Source organism: Castor canadensis, chromosome 11, assembly GCF_047511655.1.
Source record: "Castor canadensis chromosome 11, mCasCan1.hap1v2, whole genome shotgun sequence".
Classification (NCBI taxonomy): domain Eukaryota; kingdom Metazoa; phylum Chordata; class Mammalia; order Rodentia; family Castoridae; genus Castor; species Castor canadensis.
Window position 1 is genome coordinate 22,868,850 of NC_133396.1, and position 18,338 is coordinate 22,887,187.

The 18,338-nt window shown below is 36.1% G+C and overlaps 1 protein-coding gene across 4 annotated transcripts in view; it reads right to left on the bottom strand.

Annotated features, from left to right (window-relative positions):
• Cdc27 (cell division cycle 27) overlaps positions 1–18,338 on the bottom strand; it is a 70,398-nt gene that overhangs the window by 25,606 nt on the left and 26,454 nt on the right. For 2 of the 4 annotated variants that reach the window (XM_074045849.1, XM_074045848.1), the window contains exons 5-10: positions 13,800–13,897; positions 12,818–12,972; positions 12,502–12,713; positions 11,390–11,504; positions 9,002–9,135; positions 103–202 (exon numbers count right to left, since the gene is read on the bottom strand). In XM_074045849.1, the coding sequence (XP_073901950.1) occupies positions 103–202; positions 9,002–9,135; positions 11,390–11,504; positions 12,502–12,713; positions 12,818–12,972; positions 13,800–13,897 (814 nt within the window). The remainder of the gene's footprint in view (positions 1–102; positions 203–9,001; positions 9,136–11,389; positions 11,505–12,501; positions 12,714–12,817; positions 12,973–13,799; positions 13,898–18,338) is intronic. The other 2 variants (XM_074045851.1, XM_074045850.1) reach the window with 1 other exon arrangement.

Here is an 18,338-nt window from a genome sequence, read left to right on the forward strand (position 1 = left end):
TTTGTTATCTCAAGAATGTTATGTATTTACCAAAGGACCAATACATTCAAATTAGAAATTATTAAGCATTAAGTGAACGATATTCAGAAATCTTTAAATTACCTTGGTTGTAGAGCTGTCACTAGTAAAAAGTCGTGAACTTCTTCGAGGCAGTGCATTTGGGGGAGATGTAATAGTGGGGCTCAATACCTGAGGTGTTGTACTAAAAAAATTATAAAAGACATTTATTTTGCATTCAGTTTATGACCATTAACTATTGTTTCAACTCTGCCCTATTAAAAAATATGCATTTATCACAGAAGTGCTCTAAAGTTGATAATGGTCAGTCACTTCCCGGTCCTACTATGAAAACTCACCATTTAAAAACTATTCACATAAGCTGGGCATCAGTGGCTCACGCCTGGAATCCTAGCTACTCAGGAGCCAGAGATCAGGAGAATCACAGTTCGAAGCCAGCCTGGGCAAACAGTTCTTGAGACCCTATCTAAAACATACCTAACACACAAAAAAAGGGCTGGTGGAGTGGCTTAAGGTATAGGTTCTCTGTACCCAAGCCCCAGTACCGAGGGAAAAAAAAAAAAAAAAAGGGGGTGGGCTGATGGTGAGGCTCAGGGTATAGGCCCCGAATTCAAACCCCAGTACCACAAACAAAACAAAAAAACCATTGATATTACTATAAAATGATAGATTATAGCATAGATCTTCACTCTGACTAAACTTGGTCACTTGAACTTAAAACAATTCTGGGTCAATAAATGATAAGCACATCTATAAACCAATTACCTTCAAACCTCATTTGCACCACAAAAACTTAGGGAAAAAGGAAAAGACAGTTGAGTATAAATCCTTTAAATGTGAGGTATTTGTTAACAAATAATTATTACCAGAATAACTGTAAATTCAAACAGCTATATCAAAGGTGCATTCTAGTTAGAACAATCTGGATCTGATGGTCACCTGAACACATTCTTTACCTTAAAGGTAAACCCTAAGATAGAAGAATTCCATTCTTAGAAAGCACACAAACTTAAAAACAGAAACGATCTAATTAAGAGTAGTTAAGTTTATAGACCAAACCATTTGTAACTTACAGGGAATCTTACTAGTTATCCAAGTGTGGATCAAAGAAGTCTCTAAAAATAAATGTTGACCAGTGAGTGAAGCAAGTCTAGAGCTATCTTAATACTTTCAAAGGAGAGTGCCCCAATGTAGTGATTTTAAGAAGCAAGAACATTTGAGTTAACCAATTCTTTTTTTTTTTTCTTTTTGAGGTGGTACTAGGGTTTGAACTCAGGGCCTTGCCCTTGCTAGGCAGATTCTCTACTATTTGAGCCACTCTGTCATCCCCCAACTCATTTTAAAAAGTATAATAACCTGTATTTGGTAAAAATAACCATTTACATTTATACTACAAATGTGAATTGCATTTTGTCAATACGATTACATAATTATAGAAAAAAAGTTTTGCCAAGTGGGAAGGAATAATTTCATTGCTTGGGGTAACTTATAGGGAGGACAAATGTTGCTGAGATTGCTTTCAATGGTCAGAAGATACATGAGGGTAACACAAATCTTGTGGAGGCAGAAGTGAAAACAGAGGGTTCTAGGGCTGGCGGTTAGAGAAGACAAACTCTTCTTATAATCTTTATTAGAACTCTGTTATCTCCAAAGGTCCACTTTATATGAGAAGAAAAAAAACCCAAAACAAACATAAAATACATAAAAACTCCCAAAGACTGAGGCACCAGAAAAATAAAGCAGAATTCTGAGTTAAAGAAAAATGTGTGTATTTATTTATTTCATATGATCAATGTATGAAACCTTATAATTTGTATTTTGTTAACCAGGAGTCTGACAATGAAAGAAGTATGCTCTGGACTCAGACTGAAAAGGTATACAATCAGGCTCTACCACTATCATTAGGCATATGTGATTATGTGCTACTTAAAAGGATTGTGTAAATAGTATCATTGTTTTTTGTTTTTAAAATAAAACACATTCTATTAGTTAAGAAAAAACAACAACAACAACAAAATACACTTGGGGCTGGTGAAGTAGATCAAGTGAGGTCCAGAGTTCAAACCCCACTACCACCAAAAAACAAAACAAAACAAAAAACAAGAACAACAATAACAAAAAAGAGGATGGAAAAAAATACTTTGAAAATTTACAGAAATGAGTTTTAGGAGACAATTTATGTGGAGAAAATGATGGGGCTGGTCACCCTGGGAAGATCCTCAATGCACCTGGATTGAGGCTTTGACCACCTCCAGGAAGTGCAGGATGGCTGGTGACTGAGTTTCATGTGCCCAGTGACTCCACAGTCACTCTTTATATAATTAAACTCCCATAAAAACTTAGAACATCAGAGTTTAGTTGAAATTCTTGGTTTGTAAACATACTGATGTACCAGGAGGGTGATGTGAACTGATTCCATGAGGAAAACACAAAAGATATGTTTGGGACTCTCCTAAGTCCTCACTCTATGGATCTCTTCATTTATCTGGTTCTGGTTTGTACCCTTTACAATAAAACTGTAATTTTATGTATAAGCACTTTCCTGGATTCTGTGACTTGTTTTAGAAAATTACTGAACATGAGCAGTCAGAAAAGCAGGTAGCGTGGACAACTCCATATCTGTAAAACTGATGTCTGAATTGAGGATAGTTCAGACCATTCTTGCTGGGGACTGCAACCTTAACCTGTGGAATCTGTATAAGTCTAGATGAACAGCATCAGAATTGTATTGCAGTGAAGAAATGACACAAAACTGGGAAAAGAACTACTAGAAAGGAGCAGGCAGAAGAACACTCAGAGGACACCCAACTGGGAATTGCTCAGAGTTTCCATAAGCAGAGGGGAGAAACTTTATGCTAAATAGAGAACTTAGTAGAGTATTCAAAGAGTACTGTTTTCAATAGTGGAGCAAAATTAGTCCAGATTAAAGGCTGCTCTTGTCCCACCTGACAAAACTTAAAAAGGAAGACTTAAAAGGATCAAACTGTTTCCAAGTAACTTAACTACATCCCAGAACAAAAGTCAGAAATACCTAAAGGAATATTTTCTTAACAATTCAGTACTCAATGGTGTAAAATTTACAACTGGAATCTAAACATTTAGCATATGAAGAAACAGGAAAATATAAACCATAAAGAAAAGAAAAAGCAATGAAGTAGAAACAGAACTAGAAATGACACAGTAACAGACTTAGAGGCAAGAATTATTATGTATTAAAAACTATTACACTAAGAGAATTAATGTAAATATATTTCAGAGCCAGGCGTGGTGGTACTGCCTGTAAACCCCAGCAGTCAGAAGGCTGAGGCAGGAGGATTCCAGTGAATCAGAAGTCAGCCAGGGCTACATTGTGACACCAACCAAACAACAAAACCAAATAAACCAAACAAAGTAATACATATATTCATTCCATATGTTCAAAAAGGGAGAAGAAAGCTTAGGCAGGTAAGAACCAAATCAAACTTCTACATGAAAAAAGAATGTGAGAAAAAACAACAAAAAGCACTGGAAGAGACTAACAGATTAACACTACAGAAGAAAGATTAATTGGAAGACATGGTAATAAACATTATCCAAAATGAAACATGAGAGGAAAAAGAGTGGAAACAAAAATTAAGAGTATTAATGAACTGTGGGATAACTTCAAGAAATTTAATATGCTTGTATTTAGAGTTCCAGAAAGGAATGAGAACAGAGAAAAAAAATATTTGTAGAAACAATGGACAAAAATTAGCAAAATACGATGAAAATTTATAAACCCACAGATCCAGGCAGCTCAACAAATGATGACTGAGAGACAGAAGAAAACTACAACAAAGCATATCATAATTAAACGGCTTGAAATTAGTGGCAAGATGTTAAACTAGAGAAAAGACAGTTACATATTAGAGGATCAAAAAAGAGAATGACAGTAGACATCTATACCACCAAACTATCAAATTTATCCCTTCTTAAGTCCTCCATGACAAGGAGCAAGATGGGCCCCAGTGGAGTAAAAAAAATACCAACAAGAAAAGATCTGGAAACACTAATAACCAGTAATGGTCATTTACTTGAAGGTAAAGGTTAATGATCTGAGTGTGATGGCTATAGGAATTGGGGATTGGGAGCCAGGCAGCTAAAGCACAGCCCCAAAAATACTCACCAAGAGGTAACAGTGCCTGCTTCTTTTGGGGGAAATAGTCAAGCATGATAGAGACCTGGGAATACCCAGATTCATGCCCCCTACAGTTGTATGCAGTATCTACTACTTCCCTCGTACTTTCTAGGCAGGCACTCTTACCACTTGAGCCACTCTGCCAGCCTCCAAAAGTGTTTTTCAGGAGTGATTTAACACATTACAAGTAGTACCTGTTCAATCATTAAGTTACTAAGACACAGCTACAGTAATGAACAGTGAGAGAAAATCTTTCCTTTTCCTTACTATGTGGATCAGAGAAACAATGGTATTTATAGAGATGCCATTTATTTGATAAAGTTTAGACTTTCTTCTCTCTCTTTTTTTATTTATTTTTTTCAGTCATGACTTGTTTTTTGATATATGGTCTCCCTATGTAGCCCAGGTGCTGGTATTTTAGAAGTGCATCACCTATGCCCTGCTCAGTTTAGGCTTTCTTATGATACCAATATAAACAGTCTCTTGAAGATGAACATAGTTCAAAAGCAGGACTAAAATTATGTAATTAAAAACTACTGCCTCTTTAAAAAAATATAAGGCAGAAGAAAATAAAGGAACATCTTTTTTAAAGAATAAAAACTATCAATTAGAAATTCTAGCCTAGGTGGTGTAGTGGTACACCCTGTAATCCCAGCTATTCAGGAGGCAGAGACAGGAGGATCAGTTTGAAGCCAGTCCAGACAAAAGTTATTGAGATCCTACCTCAAAATCAAGCTGGGCTGGGCACTGATAGCTCATACCTTTAATCCTACCTACTTGAGAGGCTGAGATCAATAGGACTGAGATTCAAGACCAGACTGGGCAAATAGTTCATAAGACTCCATCTCCACAGAAAGATAGACAAGAGGTGTGGCTTAAGCATACTTTGTGAGTGAGAACTCCTGAGTTCAAACCTCAGTCAGACCAAAAACAAAACAAAAAAACAAAACTCAAGTTGGGAATGGGGTACACATATCTGTGGTTTTAGCTACTCAGTAGGCAGACAAACTCTGCTGAGACTAAGAAAAATGAGAGTAATTCTTTGAAATTTGGATCCACAGAAAGTGTGCCAGAAACAGTAGATATGTGGGTAAACATGAAAAAGATTACTGGCCATGAAAGGTAGAGATGACAATGCACTGTGGGGCATATAACATATATACAAGTATATATGTTATGTTATTGTTACCACAATCCCATACAGATCGAGCAAAAAAGCATGAAAATAAACTGCTAGACAGCTTTACAATATATGTGGAATGGCTTAGTAATTGAAGGTACACATTTTATAAGTTAAAATGTATACTATAAGCCCTAAAGATAACTTTAAAAAGAGAAAATTGCTAATAAGGCAATGTTGAACTGGTAATAAGGCAATGCTGAATTGAGCATCTCAAAAAGATATGCTAAATCCTAACCAATGAATATGACTTATTTGGAAAATGGGATCTTTGCAAATGTAATCTGCAATTTAAGATGAAGTTATTAAGGTGGTTATTAAGAATGACTGATGTCACTATTATCCAGGGGGAAATCTGGATACAGGCATACAAAGGAAAAATGGTTATGTGAAGACAGAGGTAGATAGTGAATTACGCTGTCATAAGCCAAGGAAGGCCTGGGTTATCAGAGGCTGGACTTAACAAAGAAGGGTCCTTCCTTAACAGATTTTGGAGGGAAACAACCCAACCAACACCTTAATTTCAAACTTGCAGGCTGCTCCAAAATCTGAAACTTTTTGTATTATGTTGGCATTCAGAAAAGTTTCAGATTTCAGAGCAGTTTGGATTTTTGAATCGAGGATGTTCAACCTGAACTTTATTATACCAGCACTAGAAAATGAATTCAATACAAAATAAACATACAAAAATCAGTAGCTTTTCTATATACCAACAAGGAACAGGCTGAAAAGAAATCAGGAAAACAATCCCATTCACAGTAGCCTTACCAAAAACCAAGACTCTAGGAATAAACTTCACTAAGGAGATGAAGAAAGATCTCAACAATGAAAACTATAAAACACTGAATAAAGAAACTGAAAAGAAGACACTAGATGGTGGAACAACCTCTCATGTTTATGGACTGGCAGAATTAATATTGCAAAAGTGGCTATTCTACTGAAAGGTTCAATGCAATCCCCATAGGAATCATTGCCATTCTTCAGAGAAACAGTAACAAAAACAACACAGCACCAAAGAAAAAGGACACACAGAACAATGGCATAAAACAGAAGAGCCAGAAATAAACACACATAGCTACAGACATCCCATTTTTGACAAAGGAGACAAAAACATACATTGGAAAAAAGACAGCCTCTTCAACAAATGGTGTTGAGAAAACTGGATATCCACATATCTAGTTAGAAGACTGAAACTAGATTCCTATACAAAAAGTCAATTCAAAATGGTCTTAGCATAAGACCTGAAAGGTTGACTGTACAGGAAACCACAGGAAAAACACGTGAAGATCTAGACAAAGGTAACACCTTGCTGAATAGGACTCCAACTGCTTAGGAAATAAGAACTGACAAGTGGGATTGCATCATATTGAAAAGCTTCTGTCCAGCAAAGGCAACTATGACTAGAATGAAGAGACATTCACAAAATGGGAGAAAATCTTTGCAATCTATTCATCAGACAAAGAATCAACACCCAGAATATATAAAGAGCATAACCAATTAAAACACCAAAAGAATAGTAATTATAAATGGGCAAATGAATTGAACAGGCAGTTCTCAAAAAAAAAAAAGCAGCACAAATCGCCAAAAAATACATGAAGATATGTTCAACATACTTAGCCATAAAGGAAATGCAAAACAAAAGACATTGAGATTCCATCTCACCCCAATCAGAATGGCTCTCATCAAGAAAACAACCACAAATGCAGGCAAGGATGTAGAGGATGGGAGTAGGACTCTATACACTATTGGTGGGAATGTAAATCAGTATGGCCACTCCTTAATAAACAAAAAATAGAACTACTGTATGACTGCTATACCACTCTTGGGCATACAATCTGAAAGAGTGTAAGTCAACATGTGAAAGAGACACCTGTACACCTATGTGTACTGCAGCACTATTCACACTAGCCAAGTTATGGAATTAGTCCAGATGCCTGACAACCAATGAATAGATGACGAAATTGCAGTATATAGATACATAATAGAGTATTATTCAGCCATAAAGAAGAATGAAATTAAGTCACTTGTAGGAAAATGAATGGAACTGGAGACCATGATGTTGAGCATGATAAGACAAACTCAAACACATATATATAAACAAATATCATATGTTTTGCTCATATGCAAATCTAGATCTAAAATGATGATAATAATATAACATGATTCTAAAAGAGGGGCTATTTGGTTGGGGGAACCAGTAGGAATGGAGAGGTGAAAGGAGAGGGTAAAGGATGCCTATGATCAAAGTGCATAATATATGTCTGAAAATAGCATAACAAAATTCACTATAAAAAAAGGAAAAAACAAAAAAAAGGAATAGGGGCAATAAAGCCTGTAAAATTAAAATCAAGATAAAAACCACAAAGATATCAGTATTGATGCTTATTATAGTTAGTGTATTTGTTTAGATCTAAGTGAAATATACTTGTTTATTGTTTTATTTTGTTTACAAAGTAGGGTCAAGCTTGCTATGTAGTCCAGGCTGGTCTTGAACTCTCAATTCTCCTGCCTCAGCCTCCTGGGATTACAGGTGTGTATCATCATGCCTGGCAAAATGTTGTACATTAGACTTATGTTTATATATCATCTAGGATTAGCATATACTCGTCCTATATAATGCTGCTTTGTAGGAGGTCTCAAGTTCCTTTATATTTGTGGGAGGTAAATACTGATGTTTGAACTCAGGGCCTTGAGCTTGCTAAGCAGGCATTCTATTGCTTGAACTGCATCGCCAGCCCATTTTGTTCTGGTTATTTTGGAGCTGGGGGTCTCACAAACTATTTGCCTGGGTTGACTCTGAACTGTGATCCTCCAGATTTCAACTTCTCAAGTAGCTAGGATTACAGGCATGAGTCACCAGCACGGGCTTCAAGTTCCCTCTTATAACAGAGTTCTAGGTAATCACTGCCTGCACGTTGGCATTCATGATTAGAATTATCACTCTCAAATTGCAGGACCACTGAGGCCTTGTACATAGACAAGGTACATATACCTATTTGTCTGTTTTAAGACTTCTATAGATAGGAATAATGTGGGGAGGGGACAATGAAACCTTGATCTACAGAGAAGGTGATGTGTGAAAGAAGAATACCATTTTGAAGGAGTATTCAGATTATCTACTTAAATAAATCCATGAGGAACTTAGAGTAAACTCAAAAGATATTTTACCTACCTGTCTTATTTGCTCAGTGAAACTCCATTAAAAATTATATAGTTCTTAAAGTATGTTACACATTTCAAATTTTACATACTAAAACTGTATTAGCTACTCTCAATTTTTTTTGGGGGGGGGCACTCTACCATTTGAACCATTCCACCAGCACTTTTTGGTTATTTTTGAGATAGGGTCTCACTTTAATGCCTGTGCCAGCCTGGATGACAATCTTCCCATTTGTGCTTCCCTGTGTAGCTGGAATGACAGGTATACCCAGTATGCCCAGCCATTTGTTAAGATGGGGTCTTGGAATTTTTTGTTTGCCCAGGCTGGCCCCAAACTTCTGTCTTCCAGATCTCCACTTCCCAAGTAGTTAGGATTACTCTAGAATTCTTGAGAGAGTCAACACCTGCCTAAACTGAAGAAATATAAAGAATCAAGTTTTACAACAAGAAAAGCTAAACAATACAACTGATGACACCATAATAAATACCTGGTTTGTGGGCCAGAACTTTGTGTTTGTGCAACAAGAATTGGAGTGACCTCTCGACTATTTCCACTCTGTGAGAAGACAGACTTTGTTCCAGTTTGGCCCATTCTGGCAACAGACTGTAAAACACAAAAAGTCTAAAGTTTGTGATTACAGATTGCATCACAAATGATAAAAGACTCCAGATGCTCCCATCTACACTTTCCCAATGAGAGTTTATAATATATGCTGTTACCTTAAAACACTAACTATTAATATCATTATTTATGTCATTATTATTAATTCTTATATCTATATGAAGACTTTAACTTCAGGGTATTTTTACTTCTCTACTGTCCTTTCATCTGTCATTCTAGTTTCAAAGGTAAGACTCAAAATTTCCAGAAGCTGTTCTTTTTATTGCATTGTGCTCATACTCCATTTATTACATATCTTCTGTATTTGGGGATAAGTACTAAAAATTTTAAGATAGGTACTATTCTCAGTATTTATGATTTAATTTGCTATACATGAAAATAATACATTAAGATTTTATATTTCTCCTTTGGCACTTAGTAAAACAATTCTATAGGATTTCAGAGGAACATATGTATTTTTAAAATCATCTGATCATTTTCCAAACTAATTTTCCAAATTAGTTCTATTAATTTTCACTAGGAGATCTGGAACATTTATTACTTCTATTACCCAGTATATTCTTTCCTCTGACTATCCACTGAATATTTTCACCTAATTTACTAACACCTTCAAAACTTCATAACCCTTCCTTTTCCTTCCTAAGTTGGGCCTCTACCTTCAGCCATGAGACAAATGTGCATGTTTGTCTGTGTTTTTGTGCGTGCGTGTGTGTGTGTGTGTGTGTGTGTGTGTGTGTGTGTATGTGGTGCTGGGGATTGATCCCAGGGCTTGTATGTATTAGAGAAGAACTCCATCACTAAGTTACATCCTCAGCTCCCAGGAGACAAATTTTAGTCAATTCTGGTCCTGCCTTATTTACCAAAGAATTATATTCTGCTCTAGAGGGGTGAATTTGAGCTAAATACATTATATGCATGTATGGAAATATCACAATGAAACCCCTTTGCACAATTAATATATGCAATTTTTAAAAAATAAAGAACTATATTCTGCACTCACTACTTGGCTTGAAACTTTGAGTTGATACTGCATGTAGATATACATGCAACTTTCTGGGAATGTCTTGTAATAGGGTAAGACACAGAAGAGGGTGAGGCAGAAGGTGGTTTTTATTATTGGGGCACTGAAATCACATACCTGTTTACTGCCTAACTTGTCATCGGATTACTAAGGCTCGTCTGGTTTTGGCTTACTCTGCCTGGCATGCTAACCATTCTAGTAGTCTACGTTCTTCATAGCTATAATAAACTACATGCTACAATTACAGTTCACTTCCCTAATAATACAACAGTAGCTAGTTTTCAACCTTTAAAAAAAAAATCAGGTTTAAAACAATTCTTACATAAATGACTTTTTATTACTCTTGGAGTTCCTATCACTACTCACTAAGGAGCTGCTATAGATAAAAATCTGCAGACTCAGGACATTCAGGAATGAAAGTAGAAAACAGGAAACATGTTTCGATGGCTGTTTATCCATATACTAGTATGACTTAGTTAGATTCCATTTCTTGAACATCTATTAAGTACGCTAATAGGCTCTTATATATACAACCGAATTTATGGAAAATACCCTGGCACCACAGATACACTTGACACAAACAGCCTTGACTGGTATATACCTATATAAAAGAATACTATAAAAAGTCTCAAAAACTTGTTGCAGTTTAAGGATACTATTAATTTTTTTATTTTTAGTATGTGCTTATGAGGATTCATTACAAAAATATCAGAAATACGTGGCTTATCTAAACGTGTTTTAAATGTTAATTATTAGAGTTATAAAAACATAGGCTGGAGTATCTCAGTGGTGCAGCACTTGCCTAGCATGCCTAAAGCTCTGATCCTTAGCACTACAACCTGCCCTCCCAAATCCAAGATAACAACACTCCCCCTCCAAAAAAACAAACCCACAAAAAAATAAAATCCTAAAACAATAACATACACACAGAAGTGGGAAAAAGTAAAAATGATGGCAGACATAATTTCTGCTACTTATATTTGAGGGAACAACAAACAATTTTGTTTAAAAAAAAAGAAATTGGAGGTGGAGGTGGCAGTATATTCCTATAATCCCAGAACTAGGGAGGCTGAGGTAGAAAGATCATGCATTCGAGGCTAGCCTAGGCTATATAGTAGCCAAGGCAAGAACTATTATATAAAGATGGAGTCTCTCCGAAATTACCTTTACAGAATGGAATTTTAAGTAACTTTCTTTAATCAATACCAAAACTGCATTTTTCATGGAAAATACCTTTTTTGTAGGGGCTCCGGTAGATGGCACGTCAATTACAGAAGGTGTATTAGTGTAGTTTTGTAAATAGGATCCATCTCCAGGGCTTGGGGTTTCTAATGGCAAAATCCCAAAACTGAGAAGAGGTTGAAATCAAGGTGTCAAAAAGTCATCAAGGCATATATAAAGCAGCAGTATACTTAAATTAGAAGGTCTAAAAGGAAGAGAATGGCAAATCAGTCTTGGGGACAATGAGGATCTAAGGGGCAGATTAAAAATAAGCTATGAATGTATGTAGACTACTCCACCCACTGTAAGTAAAAATCTTTTAAAAATCAAACAAGGAATTAAATTGAGCAACAACTATTGATTTTAGGAGATTTATTAGAAATAGAATGGTTTTTTATATTAAATTTGGAATCCAAGGAACTTAAGAAAATTATGGAGACAGTGACTATTGGATAATTACCTAAAAATTGTATCAATATAATCAACAAACGGTCTCTGAAGATAATCAAATGCTCAGTGCTGCTATTTTAGTAGTTCCCTGGCTCTGAAACCCTATAGTCTATTCTAGCAGATAATTTTTTTTTGATACTTTTGATATGTACCCTCTGGTTCCTGTATTTATACGTATACATACATATATATACGCACACACACACTTTTTTTCTTTTTTAACCTGGTACTGGAGTTGGTCAGGCAGGTAACTCCACACTTGAACCACACACTAACCCCCCCACCACCGACAAACTTCCACAAAGGTTGTATCATACCTATGTGTATAGTATGTGTATCATACCATAAAGGGTGTATCAAAGGTACCTTAATTAGTATATTTAAGAGTTTTTAAATTTTCTTCAACATTTAATCTTAAAATTTTTGTTTGGGTGTGGCTCAAGTTGTAGTGCTTGCCTAGCATGCACTGAGCTCAAAACCCCAGTACTGCAAAAAAAATTAATTTTAAATCACATGTGCTATATTTCTTTCACTTTGTTTTCTGAAAACAGAATGCCTCTTTTCCACAGTGATTTGGGAAGCTGCTGTTCATATTTGTTTATATAACTAGTAATACAAATTGTAACATTACTTAACATCACAACCCATTTTAAAGTAACTTTTGTTTAACTTACCTTGGGGTTAATGGGCTAAGAGCAGCTGGTCCTCCTAATAAACTTCGACCAGTTTTTGGTTTATTTTGAACTTGTTTAGATAATATTGAAGTGCCTGTTCCAAGAGGGACAGCATCTGGTGAAATTACAGCTGAATCAATGTAAGACACTGAGGAATCTGTATTCAAGGAGTACTTTGAATTGGAAGATTCTAAGTTCAGTCTGTTTAATTCCTGAAACAGAAAATTTCTACCATGTCACTTATGATACATCATTTAGCTCAGATCATACTTTCTGGTTTTCATAGTATCTTGAACATTAGAGCAGATACACTTACAATTGTGTCCTGGGGTGTTTCCGTAAGAACTGTCTCAGGCTGTCTATGGGATAAACTATGATTAGATACTAGTGTTGTACAAGAGTTGGGCAGACAGTTGCTAAAGTTCTGTATAGATGTTAATTTAAATGTTTGGTCAGGATCTGGCTTTTCACCTGTGAAGACCAAAGAAACAAATAACATGTTTGCTTCTGAGGAATAATTTTTATTTCAAATATGCATAATTAAATAGAAATAAGTGTTAAAATCTCATCCATTTTTGCTAATCAAATTTACTTCCCAAAACCCAATCCATTAACTTATTGTAACAGTTAGCCCTTAAGATAAAGATGCAAATTTAGAAAATAAACTAAACTGTTTAGACACTACTTTTAATAAATCACAGGAAAATGCAGATTTCTGTGGGGTTTTTTTGGTGGTACTGGAGTTTGAACTCAGGGCTTGGTGCTTATAAGGCAGGTACTCTACTGTGTGAGCCACACCTTCATCTCTGTGTTTGTTTTAAAGCAGAAAGCAAGCAGATCTTATTTCTCTCAAGGAAGAAGGTGGACCAGTAGATATTACAGTAATAGACTGAAGCACTTCTCTGTATACAGACTTTAAAATGACCCTTTATGCATCTTAGAGCATATATATTGAGACACTCTATATATTGTCAAATCTATTGTCATCTAACAGTTTCTGCTCCAGGCACACTATTAATTTCTTTAGAAATCCTTTTAGTTTCTTTTTTCATCCAGAAACTGATTCTGGCTAGTGTTAACATACATAATGTATTTTAGAGGATACAAGATATATATATAAGGTAAACTAGATAAAACAGAGGAGACCAGTGAATTTAATCTTTGGGGATCGAGTAATAGGAAGTCACATTATTCCTGAATTATATGATTCTAATTTACTTCTAAGCAGGCAAAAAGAAAGAAAAAAATTCCCAAAAAAGGGCAGGGTGAATCATTTCCCACCACCCCCACAAGCCTACCTATTTCACATAATGATTCAAATGGAGACCAGAGGAAAGGATTTAAACTAAGGCTCTTTTGGTAACATTCTGATCCTTTGGCAAGCCGATCTGTCTTGCTGTGGGGAGAAACAATAGGTTAAACAACTGTAGATTCCCAAAACATTTCTTAAAAAAGACAATTTTGTTTAGGAAATTAAGTGAATCTTATATAAAGCACTTTTTTTTTTTTCAGTACTGGGATCAAACCCATAAAGCATTCTTTTTGATGCTTCCTTAAATTAACAATTTCTTGCTCTTTCTCTTTTTTTTTTTTTGAGACACAGTCTCAATATATAGCCCAATCTGGTTCTCAAACTTTCCCCCACCTTCCAACTGCTGGAATTATAGGCATGTGTGCACAACCATGCCGGGCTTCAATTTCTCTTAGTTACCATCTTCTGATCTCTATGATTGAGTAAAGTTCAAGCTAAGAGTCATGTGAAAGTAAATAAAATATGAAAGAAATGCTAACAAAATAAACTATTATTGCTTTTTTGACTTATTTTTTTTGGTGGTACTGGGGTTTGAATTCAGGACCTCCTGCTTGTTAGGCAGGTGCTGCTCTTACTGCTTAAGCCACTCTGCCAGCGCTTTTTTGTGGTGTTTTTTTTTTTTTTTCATAGGGTCTTGCAAACTATCTGCCCAGGTGTGGTTTTGAACCTTGATCCTCCTGATCCCTGCCTTCTGAGTAGATAGGATTACAGGTATGAGCCATGGGTACCTGGATGCCTTCTTGACTATTAACTTTTTTTTTTTTTGGTGAGGCTGGGGTTTGAACTCAAGGCTTTGAGTTCATGAAGCAGGTGCTCTACCACTAGAACCACACTTCTAGTCCATTTTGGTCTGGTTATTTTGGAGGTGGGGTCTCTGAAACAGTTTGTCCAGGCTGGCCTCAAAGATCTTCCCAATCTCAGCCTCCCAAGTAGCTAAGATTACAGTTGTGAGCCACTGGCACTGGCCATTTTCTCTTTCATATACTATCTTTTGGGTATCATGTCTGAAAGAGCTCTTGGCTAAGAGTCAAAAATCTGCTGTTAAGTTTTACAGCTTTATATTTTGATGAGGTGAGGCTTAGGTTAAGGGTCACTCTTTTTGCCTATGGATGTCCAGCTGCACCAGCATCTCTAATTGTTGAAAAGGGTTATTACTCCATTGAATTTTCACCTCTATCAAAAATCAACTGACCATGAGATATACTTTAATACTTTTCAGTGTGTACCCAGAAGTGGACTATAGTAATTATATATTCTACTTAAATTTATATAATAATTCTTTTAATTTTTGGAGAAGCCAAATTATTTTTATGTATCACCAGATTTGTTAGTATTTTGTTGAGGATTTTTGTGTCTATGTTCATAAGGGATATTGATTTATAGTTTTTTTTGTTTTTTTTTTTGTAGTCTTTGGTTTTTATTTTGAGATATCAGGGATTGAATTTAGGGTCTTGCATATGCTAAGCAAACTTAGCTACACCCACAATGCCTTTGTACAGTCTTCGTGTTGCTTTCCCTCTACCTTCAGTACTGGGGATTGAACCCAGGCCTCATACACTCTAGGCAAGCACTCTACAATTCCAGCCACATTCTCCAGTCTTCCAGTCTGTTTTTTTTTTTTTTTTTTTTTAAAGTTTTGTTTTGTATCTTGTTTTTTGAGATAGGGTGGCCTCAAACTCATGATCCTTTTGTCCTTGCCAACTGAGTAGCTGGGATTACGAAGCTGAGCCACCATGTTTGGCAGTCTTTGCTTTTTTTGTTTGTTTTTTCTTTATTTTGGTGGGACTGGGGTTTGAACTTAGGGCTTTGAGTTTGCAAACCAGGTGCTCTACCACTTGAGCCACACCTCCAATCCCAGTCTTTTTCTTCTTTTTTTGCAGTACTAGGGTTTGAACTCAGGGCCTACACCTTGAGCCACTCCACCAGCCCAATTTTTTGTGATAGGGTTTTTTGAGGTAGGGTCTCATGAACTATTTGCCTGGCTGGCTTTGAACTGTGATCCTTCTGATCTCTGCCTCCTGAGTAGCTAGGATTACAGGCATGGGCCACTGGTGCCCAGCCCAGTCTTTGGTTTTTAAATCAAGGTCATATTGGCCTTAAAATTAGTTGAGAAATATTTCTTCTTGTATTTTTATTTTTTCTGGAAGAGAGAGAGCATAGAACTGGGGATGAATTCTAACTACAAGTTTAAAGTTCTTCAATAATTTTAGGATTATTCAGATTACCTAGCTCAGATTACTTTTTCCTACATATATATATATTTTTTTTTTTTTGGTGGAACTGGGGCTTGAACTCAGGGCCTTCATCTTGAGCCACTAAACCAGTCATTTTTGTGATGGGTATTTTCAAAATAGGGTCTCATGAACTATTTGCCTGGGCTGGGTTCAAACTGCGATCCTCCTGATCTCTGCCTCCTGAGTAGCTAGGATTACAGGTGTGAACCACCAGCACCCAGCCTGATTGAGTTTTGATAGTGGGTAGTTTGAGAAATTAGCCCAGATCAACTAAATTGTCAAACTCATATGCATGGAGTTGCTCTGAGTTTTCAGCATACAGATCCTTTTAATGTTTTCAGAGTAAGTACTAGACTTCTTTTCTCATTCCCAATACAAATTATTTGTGTCTTCTCTCTCTGTATCTTGGTCGGTTTTGGTGTTGTATCAATTTTATTGACATTTTAAAAAGAAGCAACTTCTGGTTTCTGTGATTTTTCCCTACTATTTTCTGTTTTCAACTCACTGACTTCTATTAATCTTTCCTTCTTTCTGTTTGGCTAAATTTATTTTGCATCTTGTTTTCTAGTTCCTTTTGGCAGAAACTTGGATACTGATGAGACTTTTTTTCTGGTGGTACTGGGTTCTTGAACACAGAGCCCTGGGTTTGCTAGGCAGGCACTCTACTACTTGAGCCATGCCTCCAATCCTTTTTGCTTTAGTTATTTTTCAGGTAGGGTCTTGTGTTTTGCTGGGGCCAGCCTCAGCCTGCAATCCTATTTGGCTGGGATCACAAATGTGTACCACCATGCCCAGCTTATTGGGTCAGATGGGGTCTTGATAACTTTTTGCCTGGGCTTCCCTCCAATCACAATCCTCCTGATCTCTGCCTTCTGAGTACCTGGGATTATAGGTGTGAGCCAGTGTGCCCAGACAAGATCATTCGTTTGTAACTATATAGTACTATAACTTTTCCTCTAAGCTAGATTACATGATTTTCAATATGCTATATTGTCCTTTTCTTTCTTCCCATGCTCCCTCCCTCCCTTCCTTCCTCTTTCTGTTTGTGGTACTAGGGATTGAACTAGGGCCTTGTCCATACCAGTCAAGGGCTCTACTAGAAAGCTATATTCCTACTCTTTTACTTCTCTTTTTAACCAAGTAGAACTGATTAGTATTCTCTCATTTGAACAAAATACTGTCCAAATTTTACCACAGTATTTTCATTATGATAATAAAATTTATAAACTTGTTTACTGTTTCTTTCTTCCTATTCCACTATAAATCTTTAAGGGTGGGGACTGTGAGCTATTGATATTCCTAGTGCCAAATGCTTACTGTGTCCAGCTAAAATGGAGGATGGATCTCAGAGTTCACTGAATGAATGATAAGAAGAGTCATAGTTGTGTGAACTAAATTCATTATGCCCAGTCCCTTTCTTAAGATAAAGTGAAGATACTGATATCTTTTTTTTGTTCTGAAGAATGGTGTCAATGGCTAGACATATTTCTACATACCTGAAAATGAGCCCCCAAATTCAACCAGATAATTTAGTTTGCACAAAAACACATTCTCAAGGTTTTTTGTTGGGACTGGGGTTTGAAATCAGGGCTTCACACTTGTAAAATAAGGTACCCTGCCACTCAAGCCACACCTCCAGTCCATTTTCAAGTTTCTTAAAAAAATAAAATCACTATTCAAACTAGTCTCAATTTATTTTAAAACAGATGCTATCCTAGTTTTTCCTCAATCATTTCTCTAATATATAACAGATGACATTTACATAGGCAAAGCAGTCCCCATGAGCACAGCTTTGGACGAGTCCTGTTATCATTTTATTTCCACCTTCTACTCCCCAATTCCAAAAGTATCTCAGAATGAAGATGAATAAAAACAGTATTATTATACTGTTAACTTTGAGTTCATACTCACTTAAAAAACTTAAACTCAAAAATTTTTTGATAAACTCAAAAATTATTTACAAAATCACTGTTATTTCAACAACCAGTGTAGATTTCTAGTGACATGCTTTGAAATCATGATGTATCAGATGAGAACAGTTCTTCTTTATTACTAAAACTTGCCTTCAAGTCTCTTTTGGATTTTTAAATTTTAATTATTTTTATTTTGGCGGCACTGGCATTTGAACTGAAGGCCTCAGGCTTGCCAGGAAGGCACTCTTACCTCTTGAGTCACTCAGCCAGCCCTTTCAAGTCTCTTTTTTTTTAAGTAGTAGCACTGATATTTAATATTAGAAAAAACAAACTTCACTCTTCTTTTTCCTTCAGTGGATCACATAAAGACTCTCTAAT